Genomic DNA, 15,653 nt, shown 5'->3' with positions numbered 1-15,653 from the left:
GGGAGGCGATGGCTCAGTGCCAAGAGAGTGCAGTGATGTGGAGGAGTGAACAGAGACGACGGGTGAGGAGGGTGTGGTGGTGCCCTCCACTTCGAAGAAGAGAAGAAGAAGAAGACGATCTCTGTTCAAGAGACCCCTCGGCCCCAGGGGGTGAAATTTGGGGGGGACAAGTGTCCCAGAAGGAGAAGGACTGTGCTCCCTTTGGAACTGGTCAAAGTATCCTTAAAATGAAAAACCCCAGAAGCAGCTCTGATCCATGTGCAGTGGTGAGAGCACTGGACATGGAAGGCGTGTGGCGCAAGAGGGACTTCTCTCTCCTCAAGAGACTGAGAATCGACTGTCTGAAGGGTGGCAATGAAATTGGAAATTTGGTGGGGGGAGGAGGAAGAATTTTGGAAGGTTTTCATCTTATGTTCTATTGTGTTTTGTGTGTCTTCCTTTGTAGTTGTAGGTTAATAAATGTTTTTTTCTTTTTAACCTTAAGTTGGAGCCTGCTTTGCTCTGTCTCTGATCATATCTCACAGTAAGTGCCAGAAAAGTAAGTGTTCTCATGGGGGCACTGGTATTGTGCCAAGCTTAAACCATGACAGAAACTTACCTACATATCATGTAAAATACATTTACAATCAGGGCTGAATAAACGGCGTCATTGATTGTGAACTACAGAAAGGTTTAGCAAATTAATTTTGGGTAAATCTGCTTTGCTTTGCTCTGCATCTCAGTGAATGAGAGCCAAGCACTCATGTTCATTTCCACCTATCGCAGCTTTGGCCAGAATGGGTACTAGGCCTGTACAGAGCTTGAAGAGATATAAGGAAAGAAAATAACAGTGCACATTTTAATAATGTGTATTTAATTTGCTAATTCAAAACACAATTAAAAATCTCTGCAGCCATCCACCACCCCCTACACCCCCTTTCCAGGACATGCAACAAGAGCAGGCCATGGATGAAAGGACTAATGGAATCCCAGTAGGAGAAGAACCGTGAACTTACGGAGAGGAGTATTTGGATAGCGCTGTGAATGACCTCCAGGTACTGGAAATCAATGATGCAGCCTGTCACGGAGACGTAGGAGTAATCCTCTAGGATGCCAGGGGAAGAGGGACGCACCACCCTTCGTATGCAGCCGGGCCCGTGCTCCCGCCACCAAGAGCGGTGCATGGAGATGTTAAAGGTCATGAGATCCGTTTCCTAGGAGAGGGAGGGGAGAAGTGTGAACACATTTGACTTTCTGTTTTTACGGTAAAGAAATGAGAAATAAAAGAACTTTTCTATTATAAGAGCAAGGAGGAAATGATCCTTAATTGTCACCCCAGTAATTCTAGCATGAAAGAATATTCATTGATTATTTTGCAGTTGTGCACAGGAACTTCTGACTGGCATAAGAACCATCCTACAGGTATTGTACAAACACATGTTCCCTTGGACTTACTGCCTGAAAAGCAATTTTCACGTTACTTTATTAGAATGTCACTTAAGGACTCTTTTTTTTTTTTTTCAACAGACAATAGAACCAGTTTTACCCCATGGTACTGGAGACAACCTAAATGAAATTCACATCTTTGATGATTTCCATTACCAGATTCAAATGTCTGATGCCAAGCACCCTACTCTCTTTTCTTTCCTCTGCCTCTCATCCAGATTACAAACTTCACAGCTTAGAGAAGGGACCTCCATTGGTGAACTGATCTGAGTTTAAAATAAAACCAGTAAGTTCTCTTCACTCAAATCATCTTCCAGATCAAATATTAAACCTACCCAGATGAGTACTGATTGCACTCTAACCAGTATAATGGTTAGAGTGCAACCAGTATAATGTATATTGTCTGTGCATTTTAGTAAACATCATGCCACTTCCACGTGGAGCAGTCAAAGTTACAAACCTACTAATGTACTAAAGATTTTCTAAGAGCTTACCTATGAAGTACAAGCAGGAAAATTCATTTGAATTAAGAAAACATTTGGTTCTTCAGGTCACGTATAAAAAAAATACAAGTATTAAAAAAAATAAAAAAAACACTCAAGTTGAATGAATGTCATTTAAATGTAAAAAACACCCAAGCCTCTTCACTGGTGATAAATGAGAGTTGAGTTATACTGATACTTTAAATAATTAATTCAGATTTATGTTCCCATGTTTCCCATTCTGAACTCCAAGTAAAAAATGTCTGCAAAATTGTCAGCCAAATGCCCACAAAATACCCCTGCCTTCCATACATGACAGTTTGTGAGCACTGCCATGACACCAATTTGCCCTTTACATCCCACAAATATGTCCTGTCTGGGGCCATTTACTTCTACCCTGACCAAAGAGAAATTCAGTCCAGATTCCAGTTGCAGAAGTAGGTAATTTGTTATTTGTTATAAGTATATTTGGTATTTATTTGATATTTATTGATCATTCGTTAATTGCCTTTATTCTGACCACACCTGAGAATTAACATGAAAATTAAATCCTGCCATCCTAACTATATCCTGGTTATCAGTAAGAAATCTGCCTTTGTGATCTGCTGGTTTTTTCTCCACCACTTCTCTACCCTTTAAATACAGAGTTGCTAGATTTCCAAATGCATTATTTTGAGTTGATGAGGCATTTGTCTTTTGATTTTGCATGTCAATCCTTGATACTGGTTTAGAAAATTTTCAGCTGCAACATGAAAACAGCTTGTGAAATAAGAAGCTGACAAACAACACAGTTTAATGAAAAAAAAAAAATCATAAATATAGAGTCACAAGAAACAGCCAGGGAGGGCTTTCTTTGTACAACAATGCCAGAGATTGCACAGCGTTATCAAGTGCTTTTAAAGATTGTCAGCTCAAAGAAATGCCAGTTGTCAAGCAGCACACACATATTCAGTCTAACCTAGCTCAGAAGCCCTTTGCTGAGAAGGAATATGGATTGGTGGGTTAGGGTCAAATATTGTGAGATAACACTTTGTTATCACAACTGTGGGAATAAATTGTGATGTCCATGGTGTTGATGTCACAGCTTCCTTTGCTCTTGAAGGTTTATTTATCTTTATTGGTTTTTGTCTTTATGTTTTCAAAATTATAGTCTGTTACAGTATTCATACTTGGCTAGCTCACAGCCATTGCCAAAATCTCACAGGGAAACAGAAAATTTTTGCCAACGTATGTAAAATGTTAGATTTTGGCATATGAACAGTACAAATAAACCCCTTATAAATAAAATCTTTCATTTCTGGAATACTGTTTTGTGTGGCTCTTGATGATTAAAAAAAATTGCCTACTTGATGACCATATTCATGTTTCGAGGCTCCTGGTGATTCAGGTAAGAAGGAAACAGCAAAAAAAAAAAAAATCCAAAAAAGTATTTAGAGCACTTGTTACATTTTTAAAAAAATAAATTCTCATTCAGAAATTCTGGATAAAGTCTAAAAGAAGATATTTTCATAATTACTTTTCACTTTGTGTATTACATCCTGAGCTCTCAAAGCAGGTAAAAGCAGATAATTATGGCCCAGCAAGGATCACTTTTAGCAATGCAAACAAAACCACCTGGTGCATTAGCTTGACCTCTGAAATATCACTTCACAAAATGGCAGCCCTAAGCCGTTCAAGCTGATAAATGTTAAGCTGCTAATCAATATAAGAAAGCCTGACAACAGAAAAATCAATTTTTACTTTTTTCTTTTTTTTTTTTTTTAGCAGCTGAAACACTTCTCATTCACTGCTTGGAGATTCTTAATCCGTAAAGTGAGTCAAATGCAACAAGCATTAAAAAAATTAACCTGTATCTTTATAGTCATTTACAGAACCATAGAAAATTCAAAGACTCTTTGATGGGATGTACAGGTTTTAAATACCAGTGAACTCCTGAGATGTTTTGGTATTTGTAAATTCACAGCTTGGAAACTCTGAGCATGCTGGAAAAGCTGCTGCCCAAGTGGCTCATTTTCATTTCTATGTTAAATAAAAGTTAAGAATTTTCAGAAAGTACAAGCAGATGCCTAAAGTTTTTCAATAGATCATTTACTATCTTCCAATTTTTCATATTAAAAAAAATTGTATAAAATGTTTAATCATCAGTGACAATTCAAATGCTTATTGCTTAGGAAAAAAAATGCTGCTGCTTCAAAGCTCGAGACTCAAATTTCAGGCCCTGTACAAGAGAAACCAAGTTGTCCTTCTAACTAACCCAGCTGGGATTCATTTAAAAGATGAAATTTCTATTGTGGATGTAAAATTGCTCTTTTCTGAGCATGTATCTTGGCTTTAATACCATACATCAGCAGATAAACTGTACTTCCTCAGCTGATAACCACTCAGATAGACTCCATGAACAGAGTGGGGCAGAACACAGGCAACAGGTATTCCAGGAAAATTGTAAGACTTAGGAAAGTGACACAGGGAAGTGAAATCCCATCTCCTACTTCTCCCTTCTTTAGTCAGCATTAAAGCAATACTCCAATCTGTGGTAAGAAGTTTGCTCCTGAGTATAGGATCAGCTCCATAATGATACTTTACTGATGTAGAGTCCCAATTCACTGTCTACAGCATTTTAAGCCTTTAAACTATATATAGGATTTGTGTTGGCTGTCAGCCCAAGGATTAATTTTGATTATTATTGGAAATCATTGCTATGTCAGATACATTCCTTTAAGGTGAGATGTAATCCCTGTGAGTCTGAGTAATGCTGTTTCCAAGTGCTTGGGGATAATGCTTAATTTAATTATGTCTGCTTAAATTCTACGTTTGGTTTCAGGTGGACATTTTCTATAGGGCAGGGCTTTGAGCAACCTGATCTAGTGAAAGATGTCCCTGCCCATAGCAGGGAGGTTGGTCTAGATGATCTTTGAAGGTACCTTCTGATCCAAAGCATTCTGTTTACTTTTTTGTTCAATTTTTAGTTGGTGAATCTAGGTAAAATTCAACAGATCATAGCATAAAATGGCTAATTTTGAAACTACAGAGTAAGAGCAGGTATGATATTCTTTTCATTTACTTGTGTAAAATTTACACACAGTATCTATAACAACAACACAAAAATTAATGAGAAATTAGGACTACCTAAAATCACTAGTTTTAAGGAAAACAAAAAGAAGGCACTGAAACTCCAGGGAGAAAACCCAATGCACCAAGACTGCCTTACATAACAAACAAATATTATGCTGCGATATGATTACCACCACAGCTAGTTGTTTTTCCATTGTGCTTCTGCTTTATGACATGTTATTTTCTGTTTCTTTCATTCCTTGCTGGCATTTAAAATACACTCTTAGGAAAAGTATAACAAGAGCAGTGCTTTGAGCAGGATGGAGGAAAATCCCTTTTTTCTTTCAGAAAACAGCAGTCAACACTCAAAATTTTATAAACAAGTGAAAAAGCACAAAGTCCTGCCAAAACATAATGTTAGAGGTCTTGACTTTATTGTTGCTTGTGTGGTACCTACCCTTTCCTAACACTTTTTATTTTATTGATACATACTATATTGCTTATTACAAATGGACATTAAATATTCCCATTCCATTTCCTAAGTGTAAACAAGGATGCTTTGTTCTGACTTGCTACACATATTTTGTTTAAGCAGCGAGGAGAAAAGATTTTCAACCAAACACTTGCTCAAAAGATTCAAAAGTTTATATGCATAATGCTAGAAAAGGAATAGCACATTTCCTTGCAATTCCCTTGACCCAATTATGTTTGTAATTAAGATGCAGGTTTGTTGGCAGGGACACACACATCCCTCACTATCTAATTTCAAGGAGACCTTAATCCTCATTAGATACAAATGATGTGTCCCAGCATTAATGAAATCCACTGTAATTGTGCAAGTACTTGGAATCATGACCATCAGCTATTAGCCAAAGACCCTCACTGGCAGCATCACCTTACTTTTCCACCCTGCTTTCATTTGAAACAACAGGTTCTCATTCCAGCTTGCTCTGTGTGTGACCAGTTACATTCCATCTCCTCTCACTACTGCTGAACTAACAGTTTTGAAGGCCTGGGCAGACAATACTGAAGAAGACTGAGGCCATTTCCCATTTCCAAATGGGGAATTTTACGACACTAGCTCCCACATTGTCTTTATTGGGATGACAATTTTTGAATATTGACTAATTTTTTTCCTGGTGGTTTTAAATTTAAACTCTTGCCTCAATGTTACACTGATGGCTTTTACCTGTTCCATGAGCTAGAGGTTGAGGGAAGCCCACTCAATTATTGTGGTAGCTCACTCAACTGCTAATGGGGTAGGACAATGAACCATGCTGATTCCAGGCTGCTCAAGATATAATACATTCAGCATCTTCACCTCACCCTGAGCACTCTGGAGAATAAATGACATGGAGAGCATTCTTAAATTGAAGCTTATGGGTAAACTCTACTGGGGCTATTCATCTGTCTGAACTGGATGTCAGACTAGACATAGTAAATTCATCTCTGTGCTAGCAGTGCACACTAAACCAGAGCAATCATGTGATACACCTAAATTTATTACCACTAAAAGAGAAAATTCACAGTATCAAATTCTTCAGACATAGACAATGAGGTAACCCCAGCATCATGGGCTGAGAATGGTTAAAAGAGGTACAGAGGCAAGGTAATTTTTGGTTGGTGTGATTAGAAGCTCATGGTTCCCACTGACAGAGATTAGTTCACAGACTGGCATCAGATCATGACTACAGGGAAAGATTTCCATATAAAGCATAATTTTTTTTCCCCAAATCTATCTACACTACAATACTTTTTAACCATTTGCTGACAGTCTACCCTCCACATCTACCCTCAAAAAAAAAAAAAAAATTAATTAAGCTTACCAAGTCCTGGCTTCTCCTTCTTTTACTACTTTTATTCCTTCAGCTATGGAGAGTGTTGCCAGATTTTATTTTTTACAAGTGAACATAATAATTTTGGAAATTTATTTGGAAATTAGGCAGATGATCTACCTACATTATAAAAATAGTTTCCTTGCATTGTTTTATTTGCTACATGCTCAAGGATCTGCACACTTTTTTGTAAAGCAAGCAGTTATAAATTTATCAAAGCAATTAGATTTATCAAACTTACTAGAAAAGTGGATTGGAGTGGAATGTCTTTAGGAAGCCAGAAGGCAAGAAGTCAACAAGAGAAGCATACTGCTGTCTTCTTCATGCAGTCTTAATATCAGTTGCAAGAAGAAATTATGAGAACTAGTAAGGGGCTGTTTTTGAAGCTCGTTGCCCCGAGGATGAGCTCTGGTCTTTGGCAATATTCAGACCCATGCTCAAATCCCTGCTCCATGCCTTTTCCTTGTTCAACCTCCCTTGTGTGGCAGTATCTCTGAGAAACAGCCCAGAGTGGTAACAGAGTATGGCAGGAAAAAGCCTCAAAACACAAAGAAAAAAACAGCTGAGATGGGGTGATTGGATCAATATGAGTCTTACCTACCACTTGTCACAGGAAATTCAACATGAACACAAACAAGTTACAACTGCCCAGAAAAGCTGTTGTGCTTCAGTGGAGTCCTTGACATGTGATTAAGCTGAGCACTAGCTTGAAAATTGCTCTCACCTATTACCTCTGATGATCCAGAGCTATGACAGAACACAGTTTTGGAGTGATGCCAAACTCTGAGCACTGCTTTGAGTTTTGAAGACTGAGAATATGACAAGGGTTTGTATAAAGCCAAGGGTTTTTGCAGATTGTTGTGTCCCTCACTCAAGCCATACCTGATTTTGACTGAAATGAAGAAGCAAAGCAGGACTGAAATGTAACATAGTGAAGAATTAGAAACATCTTTGGCAAGCCATGTACAGCCACCTATACCAATGATGTAGGAAAACATCGCAGGCCAGAGAGATGGGAAAGGTTAAAAAAGGCTTGAAACCTCTTGGTGAACAAAAATGGGAGAACAGTATAATATGGGCCATAAAAAAATCTGCCCAAAATGCTTATAAACTACAAGCATTTGAAAAAGGAGTTTATAACATAAAACAATTTCAAGGCTCAGCAAAAACATTTTAGCTTTGTTGTTGCTGTTTTTGAGCAAAATTGCCAAGATCCCTATGGAGTCATTCATACATTTGAAATATCACAAAATTAAAATTTGATGCCTCAAAAATAAGCTGCCACAACACTTATAGGAAACTCTTTCCCACATTATCTTACAATATTTACAATATTTCTTATTAAATTATTCTTATTAATTTTTCTTATTCAATATTTCTCATTAAAGCAGACAGGATCAGACTCATGGGCCTGAGTACCTCACCATGTTTATGGTCTCTAAATATTCAAGAAATACAGTGCCTAAAGAAATGGAGAAGACTCTTGCAGTGTGGGTAGGAACTGGATTTTTCTACAGTTAAAATGGAGAGGTCTGGCCTGGGTTGGTCATACTAAAAGTACTAATTCTTTATAGCACTTTGTCTCATGGTATGGACACCCAAATACTACAAACCTTCCATGGAGTTTTAGTTTTAATGTCACTATGAAGTGTATGGAAATAGAGGACACAGTTTGTGCCAAAACCCCACATAATCCCATATGAGGAACAGATGCAGTGTAGCCTCTAGGTAAAACAGGACTTAACTTTGTTATTATTCAAATAACCATATTTTGTTCACAGTGATTGTGAACAAAGACAAAGCATGAGGATAAAAGCATGATTAAGAATATAATGTTGCAAGAATACTACAGTTAATTTTAGTATTTCCCTTCCTTTCTGGTGGGTTCTGTGTTTTGTCTGTCCATCTCAACTATAGGAATACCATAACATCTCTTGATATGCAAGGAGATAAATTCTCTGCTGGAAATATACACGTGAGAGCCTGGGTCCTAAATTTAAAGGTTTATCTCAGACTCTGATGACACTAAAATGCACCATAAAAAGACTTTTAAAAACTCCCTTGAATGTTAAAATTTCTGACAAGAAAAATAACTCCCTGTTTTAAGACTAGCCAGAAAGCTCCTACCTGCATCCAGGAACACTTTTAAAGATGAATAGGCCAGTTTAAGCAACTGCTGTTGTGTTCTCTGCTCTGCTTGCTCAAAGCAATGCAATGGTTCATGATATTGCCAACTCTTGTTTTACGTCAAGTCTGGTTATATTCAGCATTTTTGCTAAAGCCTTCGTTCCCAGGGACATGAAATTAAAGTAAGACATTTGTCTTGTTGAGAGAAAGTGAGCTGAATAGGAAAACTTCAAAACTCATGAGCTCTGCTGCTAGGCACTTCCACTCTGGGCTGTAATTTGCACTGTTTGCTGTTTTCCTTCAAGCTGGATCCTGGAGTCTGGAAGAAAGGCTTCTGTATCACAAGTTCAGATCACAGCTATCCAGGGCATCACCTGCCATAGTCCCTCATCTTGGACAATCATGGATACATCAGGTACAGGAAAGGGCCAACTGGCTTTTTATGTTTCAACAAAGACAATGACCCAAGTGCACCCTTATACCTTAAAAGAGGCAATAAGGAATATTCATATATAAATCAAACTCCATGATTCATGGAAATTTTGTAAGAAGATCCAAATTTTTGTTTTAGAGTGTGTGCAAAGGGCAATGAGAAAGATGTGCTAATTCACTCCATCTTTTTCATGAACTCGATCCAGCTCATTGGATAAGACTGTCTGCCACAACAGACTGCCAGGAAGTGACACTACCACACTACCAGAAGCTCTTCTGAAGACTCAGAATGTGAAATGAGACAAGAAGTAATAAGCAGCAGAAGTTATTGATCTGTGAGGGGTCTGTTTTCTTACTTGCTTTCATTTCAAAGAAGCACAAGATGCCCTCAGAAAAATATCTTTCCTCAGGACACTTTTGTTTCTGTATTTCTTTGTAATAAAAAGTCATCATATTTTTGCCAGTCCCTCAATTTCTGTGGTGCTGTTTGCCAGTGACCTTGGCTTTAGCAGAGCAATCCTTTAATCACAGGCTTCATTTGCATTCCGCTGAAGCAATGACAGTCTCAAAAAAGAATTTGATAGCATTTTAGTGTTTAAACAGCAAAGGCAGTCCCTAAAGAAACTTTCAGATCAGATGATGAAACTTGAAATCCTCCCTTTTCCAGCATCAGTGAAGTACCTATGACTAGAGAAAAGAGAATCTGCAACAGCAGAACTCAGTTAACACAATTCATTTAATTATTCATTTATATTTACTACAGGCATTAGTCCACATTTTAGGTTCCTTGAAGCATTCTATATATTTATGTAAATATCTAAATATATGCATAAGTCTATTTTATTTATGCATATGCAGTATGCATATATTTATATAATCATATTTAGCTGTACAAATTAATGACTCAATAGTGCTTTCCCATGAACAAATGCCAATTGTGTTCAGAGAAGGCAGCATTATCAATCTACTTCAGCACTACATTTGCCCCTGATCTTAATAAAATTAATTTAATTTTCATCCTAATCCACCTCCAAACCTCAAAAACTCTCACAGACATTCACGCAAAAGAGAGTTTTTATTTGTTCTCTCATGAATTTTCATGTTTTCAGAGGACTATTTCAGAAACAAGGATCGTTTTTTCTCTGGCATCACCTTCCTATGGGTAAGTCTATAACTATAATAATCAAATTTCTCAAATTCTTTTGACAAGATTAATCAAAAGTATTTGACAGTGTCCAGTAACTTTTGGACAACTTCAAGTTTTCCATGCCAAAGAAAATCAGTGAGGTGCTAAACCTAATTTTTATTTTTTTCTTTTTTTTAATACGGAATAAATTTCTCACAGAAACTACTTTAATCAATGCAGTTGATTATGATCCCCAGAAATATACTTTTAATTAAAGAGGCAACTATAAATGTCTCTATTAATAACAAATCTAGGTGTTAATGGTCCTTTAACAGATGTTCTATAAATCTGGTCACTTTAAGAGATGCATAAAGTCACAGGGAAGCCTAATGATCCATTCACTCCTTAAAGTCACAGACTCGTCTGCAATCATTCATCATGCAAGTTTTAATATATTCTCCTCTAATAAATAAGAACAAAATGAGACCATGACAAAGATATAAGACCATATTATATTTGAAATTATTGTTTAGTTTCACTCTCAAATTTGAAATAATATTAACAGACAAGGAAAAGAAAGATGCCTGATTGACTTGTGAATGACAGCAGGACACAACAGCAAAAGGACAAATAATATTAACATCAGTTTACTTATTTACTGAAAACAAAACCATGACTACTGCATAAAGACTTTCTCCAAACATATATACATATACATATATATCTATATAAAGAATTTTCAGTTTGCCTGAGGGGAAAAAAGAATCAAAATATTATCAATATCAGGCATTTTTTCTGCAAGCTGATGAGCATCTACAAATAACAATACATTTTGGAAACCATTAAAGCTTACTATATATAATAGTAATTAATAGCATCCCTAGAATTTTCACTTTTTAAGTGTTTCTGGTTTTAAAACTGGTTTTAGGAGAAGTGATAAAGGATGTCAGTGTGACTCCAGGAGACAGATGAAAGCCTGAGAAACCTACAAAGCTGCAGAGTTGATTTGACAAGCATGCACGTGCATTATTTAATTTCAACAAGCATCTCATCAATATAAGGGATCTACATATATTTGCTGGATTAGGGCCAGCAAGAAAAGCAATAAGAAATACACATGAGAGGAAAAGGACAAGAAAGATATGAACACATGGGCATATTTTTTATAGGCCTAAGTGTGTATTTCTTGGAGATAATACAGGATTTCTTTTCAGCATAGCATGTCCTATAGAGGGTTGTGTAGCACTCTGAGGCATAGTGGAAGGTTTTCTTGAACAAATGTGGAAATTTTGCTGTGAAACTTTAGTGAAGTCTATGAAAACTATCCAGAGGTAACTGTAGTGGATTTTAGAATTTCAGGTGTAACAGCTGCTGGTTTAAGAATATGTCTTTATAGGTGAATTTCCCTTCCAGTCTTGGGCAAGGAATATGAAGACAGTAAATGTTGTTTACATTTAGTTTATTCTTCATATGTAGCCAGCTAATGTCTGGGTGCTTGTGCTGGTTTTGAATTGGATGAAGTTAATTTCCTTCAGAGTAGCTGGTGTGGGGGTTTGTTCAGGATTTGTGCTAAGAGAGTGTTGATTACAGGAATGTTTTTGTTGTTGCTGAGCAGTGCCAGCCCAGTTGTTTTCTGCTCCTCACCACCAGTGAGCAGGCTGGGGCTGCAGCTGGAAGGGGATACACTCAGGGCAGCTGAGGCACCTTTTGGTGCTTAGCTGCTGCCTGGAGCAACCAAGCTCCATGACAGTGCTAAATAGCAAAGAGAAAGACAATTTCAGTGCTAAACCTTTCTTGGGGAGACTGTAGATAGGAGAAAGCATGGAAATCTAAAGATGTGGAGATATTAAGAAGGATGGGGAAAAGTTTCCTGCCTTTGATTGCTCCCTGGGTCTTGCAGACTTTCCTACTGCTGCTCCTTCACTAATTACCACTTCTCAGAGCCACGGACTGTGCAAGAGTTTTGCTTCTTAAAGCTCTGCTGAGGGCTGAGAGGATGGGAGGGGATGGCTCAGCTTTAATTGTGTGCTGGCTGGCACAGGCTGAGGGCATCAAAGCCTGCTCAGGTGAAGGTGTCTGTGGGGAAGAACAGGAGTCAGCCCTGCCCAGGAATGCTGCCTGAGTGTTGTGCATTTGGATATTGTCTAACAAGGGCAGGGATCAGGAATCATGATGGAAAATTCTCACCAAATGCCAGCCCCTCTTGGTACTTTTAGGTATTGCTCATGTCTTCCCATCTAAAGCACTGCAAGTCTTAACACCCACACACTTGGTTGTAAAAGAAAAATACATAGCAGTGATATGTTCAAACTGGTAATGCAGAGCCTCAGGACTTCAGACAGCTTTGGATTGGATCCCTTTAAACATAACTGAGGGACAGGGAAGCCCACACACCACTAAACCAGAGGGACTGGAGATGACAGCTTAACTACAGAGGCACAACCTGGAAAAGAGGTACACCTTCCCTGCCCTCCACTGACCTTTCCTGTTTGGCACCAAAATAGATTTTGCCAACTTGAAATGTCCTTTTAAAAATACAGCTGCTCATGCAGACACACAGAGGGCATTAAATCATTCATACACTGTAACCAGGCAGGTGCTTGCACAGCTGGCAGAATGTTGTGGGGAGAGAGTACTTAGCTTTGCAAGTTGGAAAAAAGGTACACACAGGCACACATCTGAACTTGGCAATCCTTTGAAAAACTGTAACTGGGTTTTTATTATTTTTTTCTCTTTCCAACAAGAAAAGTGAATATTATACAGTAAAAACTTATGATCTGAAAATGAAAAAGCAAAATATTGAAATAGAAAAACACCCCACTCCACCCCAAAAAGATCCCTGGATGTTCACATTGTTCTGTTGAATTTTAAATGCATTTGAAATGAAGCAATTTTTCAGCTGCAAATGCACTTCCAAAGTAAAAGTACTAAAACCCAGTAATTAAAAGACCATATGTCTCAAAGTTTTTCTCTGAACAGGCTGGCTTTCTACAAAACAAAATTATTTCTCAGAGAGCAAACAATTTATTTTCCCAGAAATAAAAGCCATAAAAGCTGACAAACTTCATATAGGAATGTGTCAAATAAATTCTTCAGAGTTCTCTTAGTAAAACAAAAAGGAGGAAATGTTTCTAGACCAGGAGGTTTGCTTACACTCACTTTAAATGCTGTCACAGATGATTCTCTGGACAATCTTTAATCTCTAAGAGCTCTTCTTGTGTGGATTGTACTAACTCATAAATGAAAAAAAAATTACAAAATCCTTACCAAACAAAAATTTCCAATTAATACAGTATTAATTGGCAAACAGGAAAACACAGAGAAGTAAATCACACATTGTGACAGCCAAAGGTTGGTCACAGAGAGATACTTTTCAGCTAAATTATTATGATTGAATTGTTATGACTTCCACCCCCACAGAAACAATTAATAATATTATAAAGGCATTTTAACCACCCTTCTATTGTGCTACAGTATGGAGAATAAACCACAACAAGATGAGGAGGCTTTGTAACTCCCAGGCATAATAATGACCAGTTGTGACCATACCATTTCAATAATTGATTTAAACTAAATTTAACCCCTAACTCTTGTAGTAGCATTGCTGTTTAGCCCAAGCCTTTGCTGTCTGTAAACTGTAAGAGTGAATTGCATTTGCAGGGTAGATTAGAACTGGCCATTCACTGAAGGCATGACTGAGGAATTCTACTGCACATGGTACTTACAGACATTTTTTAAGGAAATAAGAAATCCTGCTTCATCTGTACCTAACAGCTTCACCTTAATCTACTGAATTCTGATAGTGATGTGTCAGGTTTCTGGAAATACTAACAAATGACCACAGTTCATGTGCAGAGGAACTCAACTATCAAACTCATACTGTGCAGATGTGCTGTGTGTGAGAGTTCAGCTGAGTATTTGGAGTCATTCCAAGTGGGAAATTTTGGGACCTATCTGTCTTGAATGGCCAATACTCACAAGTGTATAAAAAAATCAGGTATGTTTTTTAGTCTCACCCTACCTGGTTTTCATTTGGTTTCCTAAAGAAAGAACTCTCACAGCATCTCAGTACACACCAATTTCTGCCTCTCTTTCCATCCTTTGGGGCATCGTAGCAGCTATGCAAACGTATCACATGTACTAACCTAATCTCAAGATTTCATTAAAATGAGAGATCAGGAAGAGAATAAGAACCCTGGGGAAAGTTTGTCTTTTTCTGATAACAGAGAAATCATAAGAGAGATTGATGTCAATGCACAAGTATAAAATGAGGCGCAATTACTTCTGCTGCTCCCACAGCCACTTAAAGAACGTATTTGCTGGGGTTTCAACAATGTTAAAATTGAATGTTTTCAAGCAATGAAATTATTACTTTTTTGGGAGAATGGCCACCAGAAATTGTGAATTGTTATCAAATTATCAAAATACATTATATACCCATTAAAAGTAAAAAGAAATTTTAAATATCTTGCTCAAATGGCATGGAGAGGCACAGGCTGATGCATTCAGGCACTATGTCTAGGGGCTGGATGTAGAAGATTCTGTAATAGCAAGCAAAGCTGAAACAAAACATACAGATTGTATCAGGTGAGAGGTTCAAAATCCCAAAAACTCCTGGTTGGTCTTGGGTCAACCACTCTCGTGGTTGACCCAAGACCACGAGAAGAAATACATCTTCCTGGCAGGCCCTGGTTGTTGCAATAAGGATAAGCAGCCAAAGAGCATGTTGCCATTGAGTTTTATGGGTACAGAAGAATGTCTGAACACTGGTCAGCAGAAGAATCCCAAAAATAGTTGGATAAACTGTGTTGAAAAGTTACAAAGAAGCTTCTCAGGTCTCAGCTTCTTTGTATGTATTCCCAACCAACAGGGATTGGTAGTTCCTATTTCCCTTTTTAAAACCTTAAGATGGAAAAAGAAATAGAAGTCCAACCTAGAGTTTGGAAGGAAACATAGTTAAAAAAAAAAGAAGAAAGGCTGTGAATAGACAATCAGATACAAAAAGGTGATCTAATGAAGAGAGTAGAGGAAGCTAGGAAACTCACTCCCAAACCTGTAAATAATACCTGCTATTCTAAAGAGTATGACTTCAATTTAAATGAGAAAGTGGGAAAAAAAAAAAACCAAACCAAAAAAACAGTAGGAGTAAAACCAAGAGGTTGTAGGTTGGGGAAG

At 37.6% G+C, this 15,653-nt stretch overlaps 1 protein-coding gene across 2 annotated transcripts in view; it reads right to left on the bottom strand.

Moving 5' to 3' along the window:
• The window catches only part of NKAIN3 (sodium/potassium transporting ATPase interacting 3), a 333,648-nt gene that overhangs the window by 89,886 nt on the left and 228,109 nt on the right, over positions 1-15,653 (bottom strand). For both annotated transcript variants that reach the window (XM_030237690.2, XM_030238107.2), the window contains exon 4: positions 996-1,193. In XM_030237690.2, the coding sequence (XP_030093550.1) occupies positions 996-1,193 (198 nt within the window). The remainder of the gene's footprint in view (positions 1-995; positions 1,194-15,653) is intronic.

Source organism: Serinus canaria, chromosome 2, assembly GCF_022539315.1.
Source record: "Serinus canaria isolate serCan28SL12 chromosome 2, serCan2020, whole genome shotgun sequence".
Taxonomy (NCBI): Eukaryota; Metazoa; Chordata; class Aves; order Passeriformes; family Fringillidae; genus Serinus; species Serinus canaria.
The sequence above is the reverse complement of the archived record's forward strand: the minus strand, read 5'-3'. Positions and strand labels throughout refer to the sequence as shown.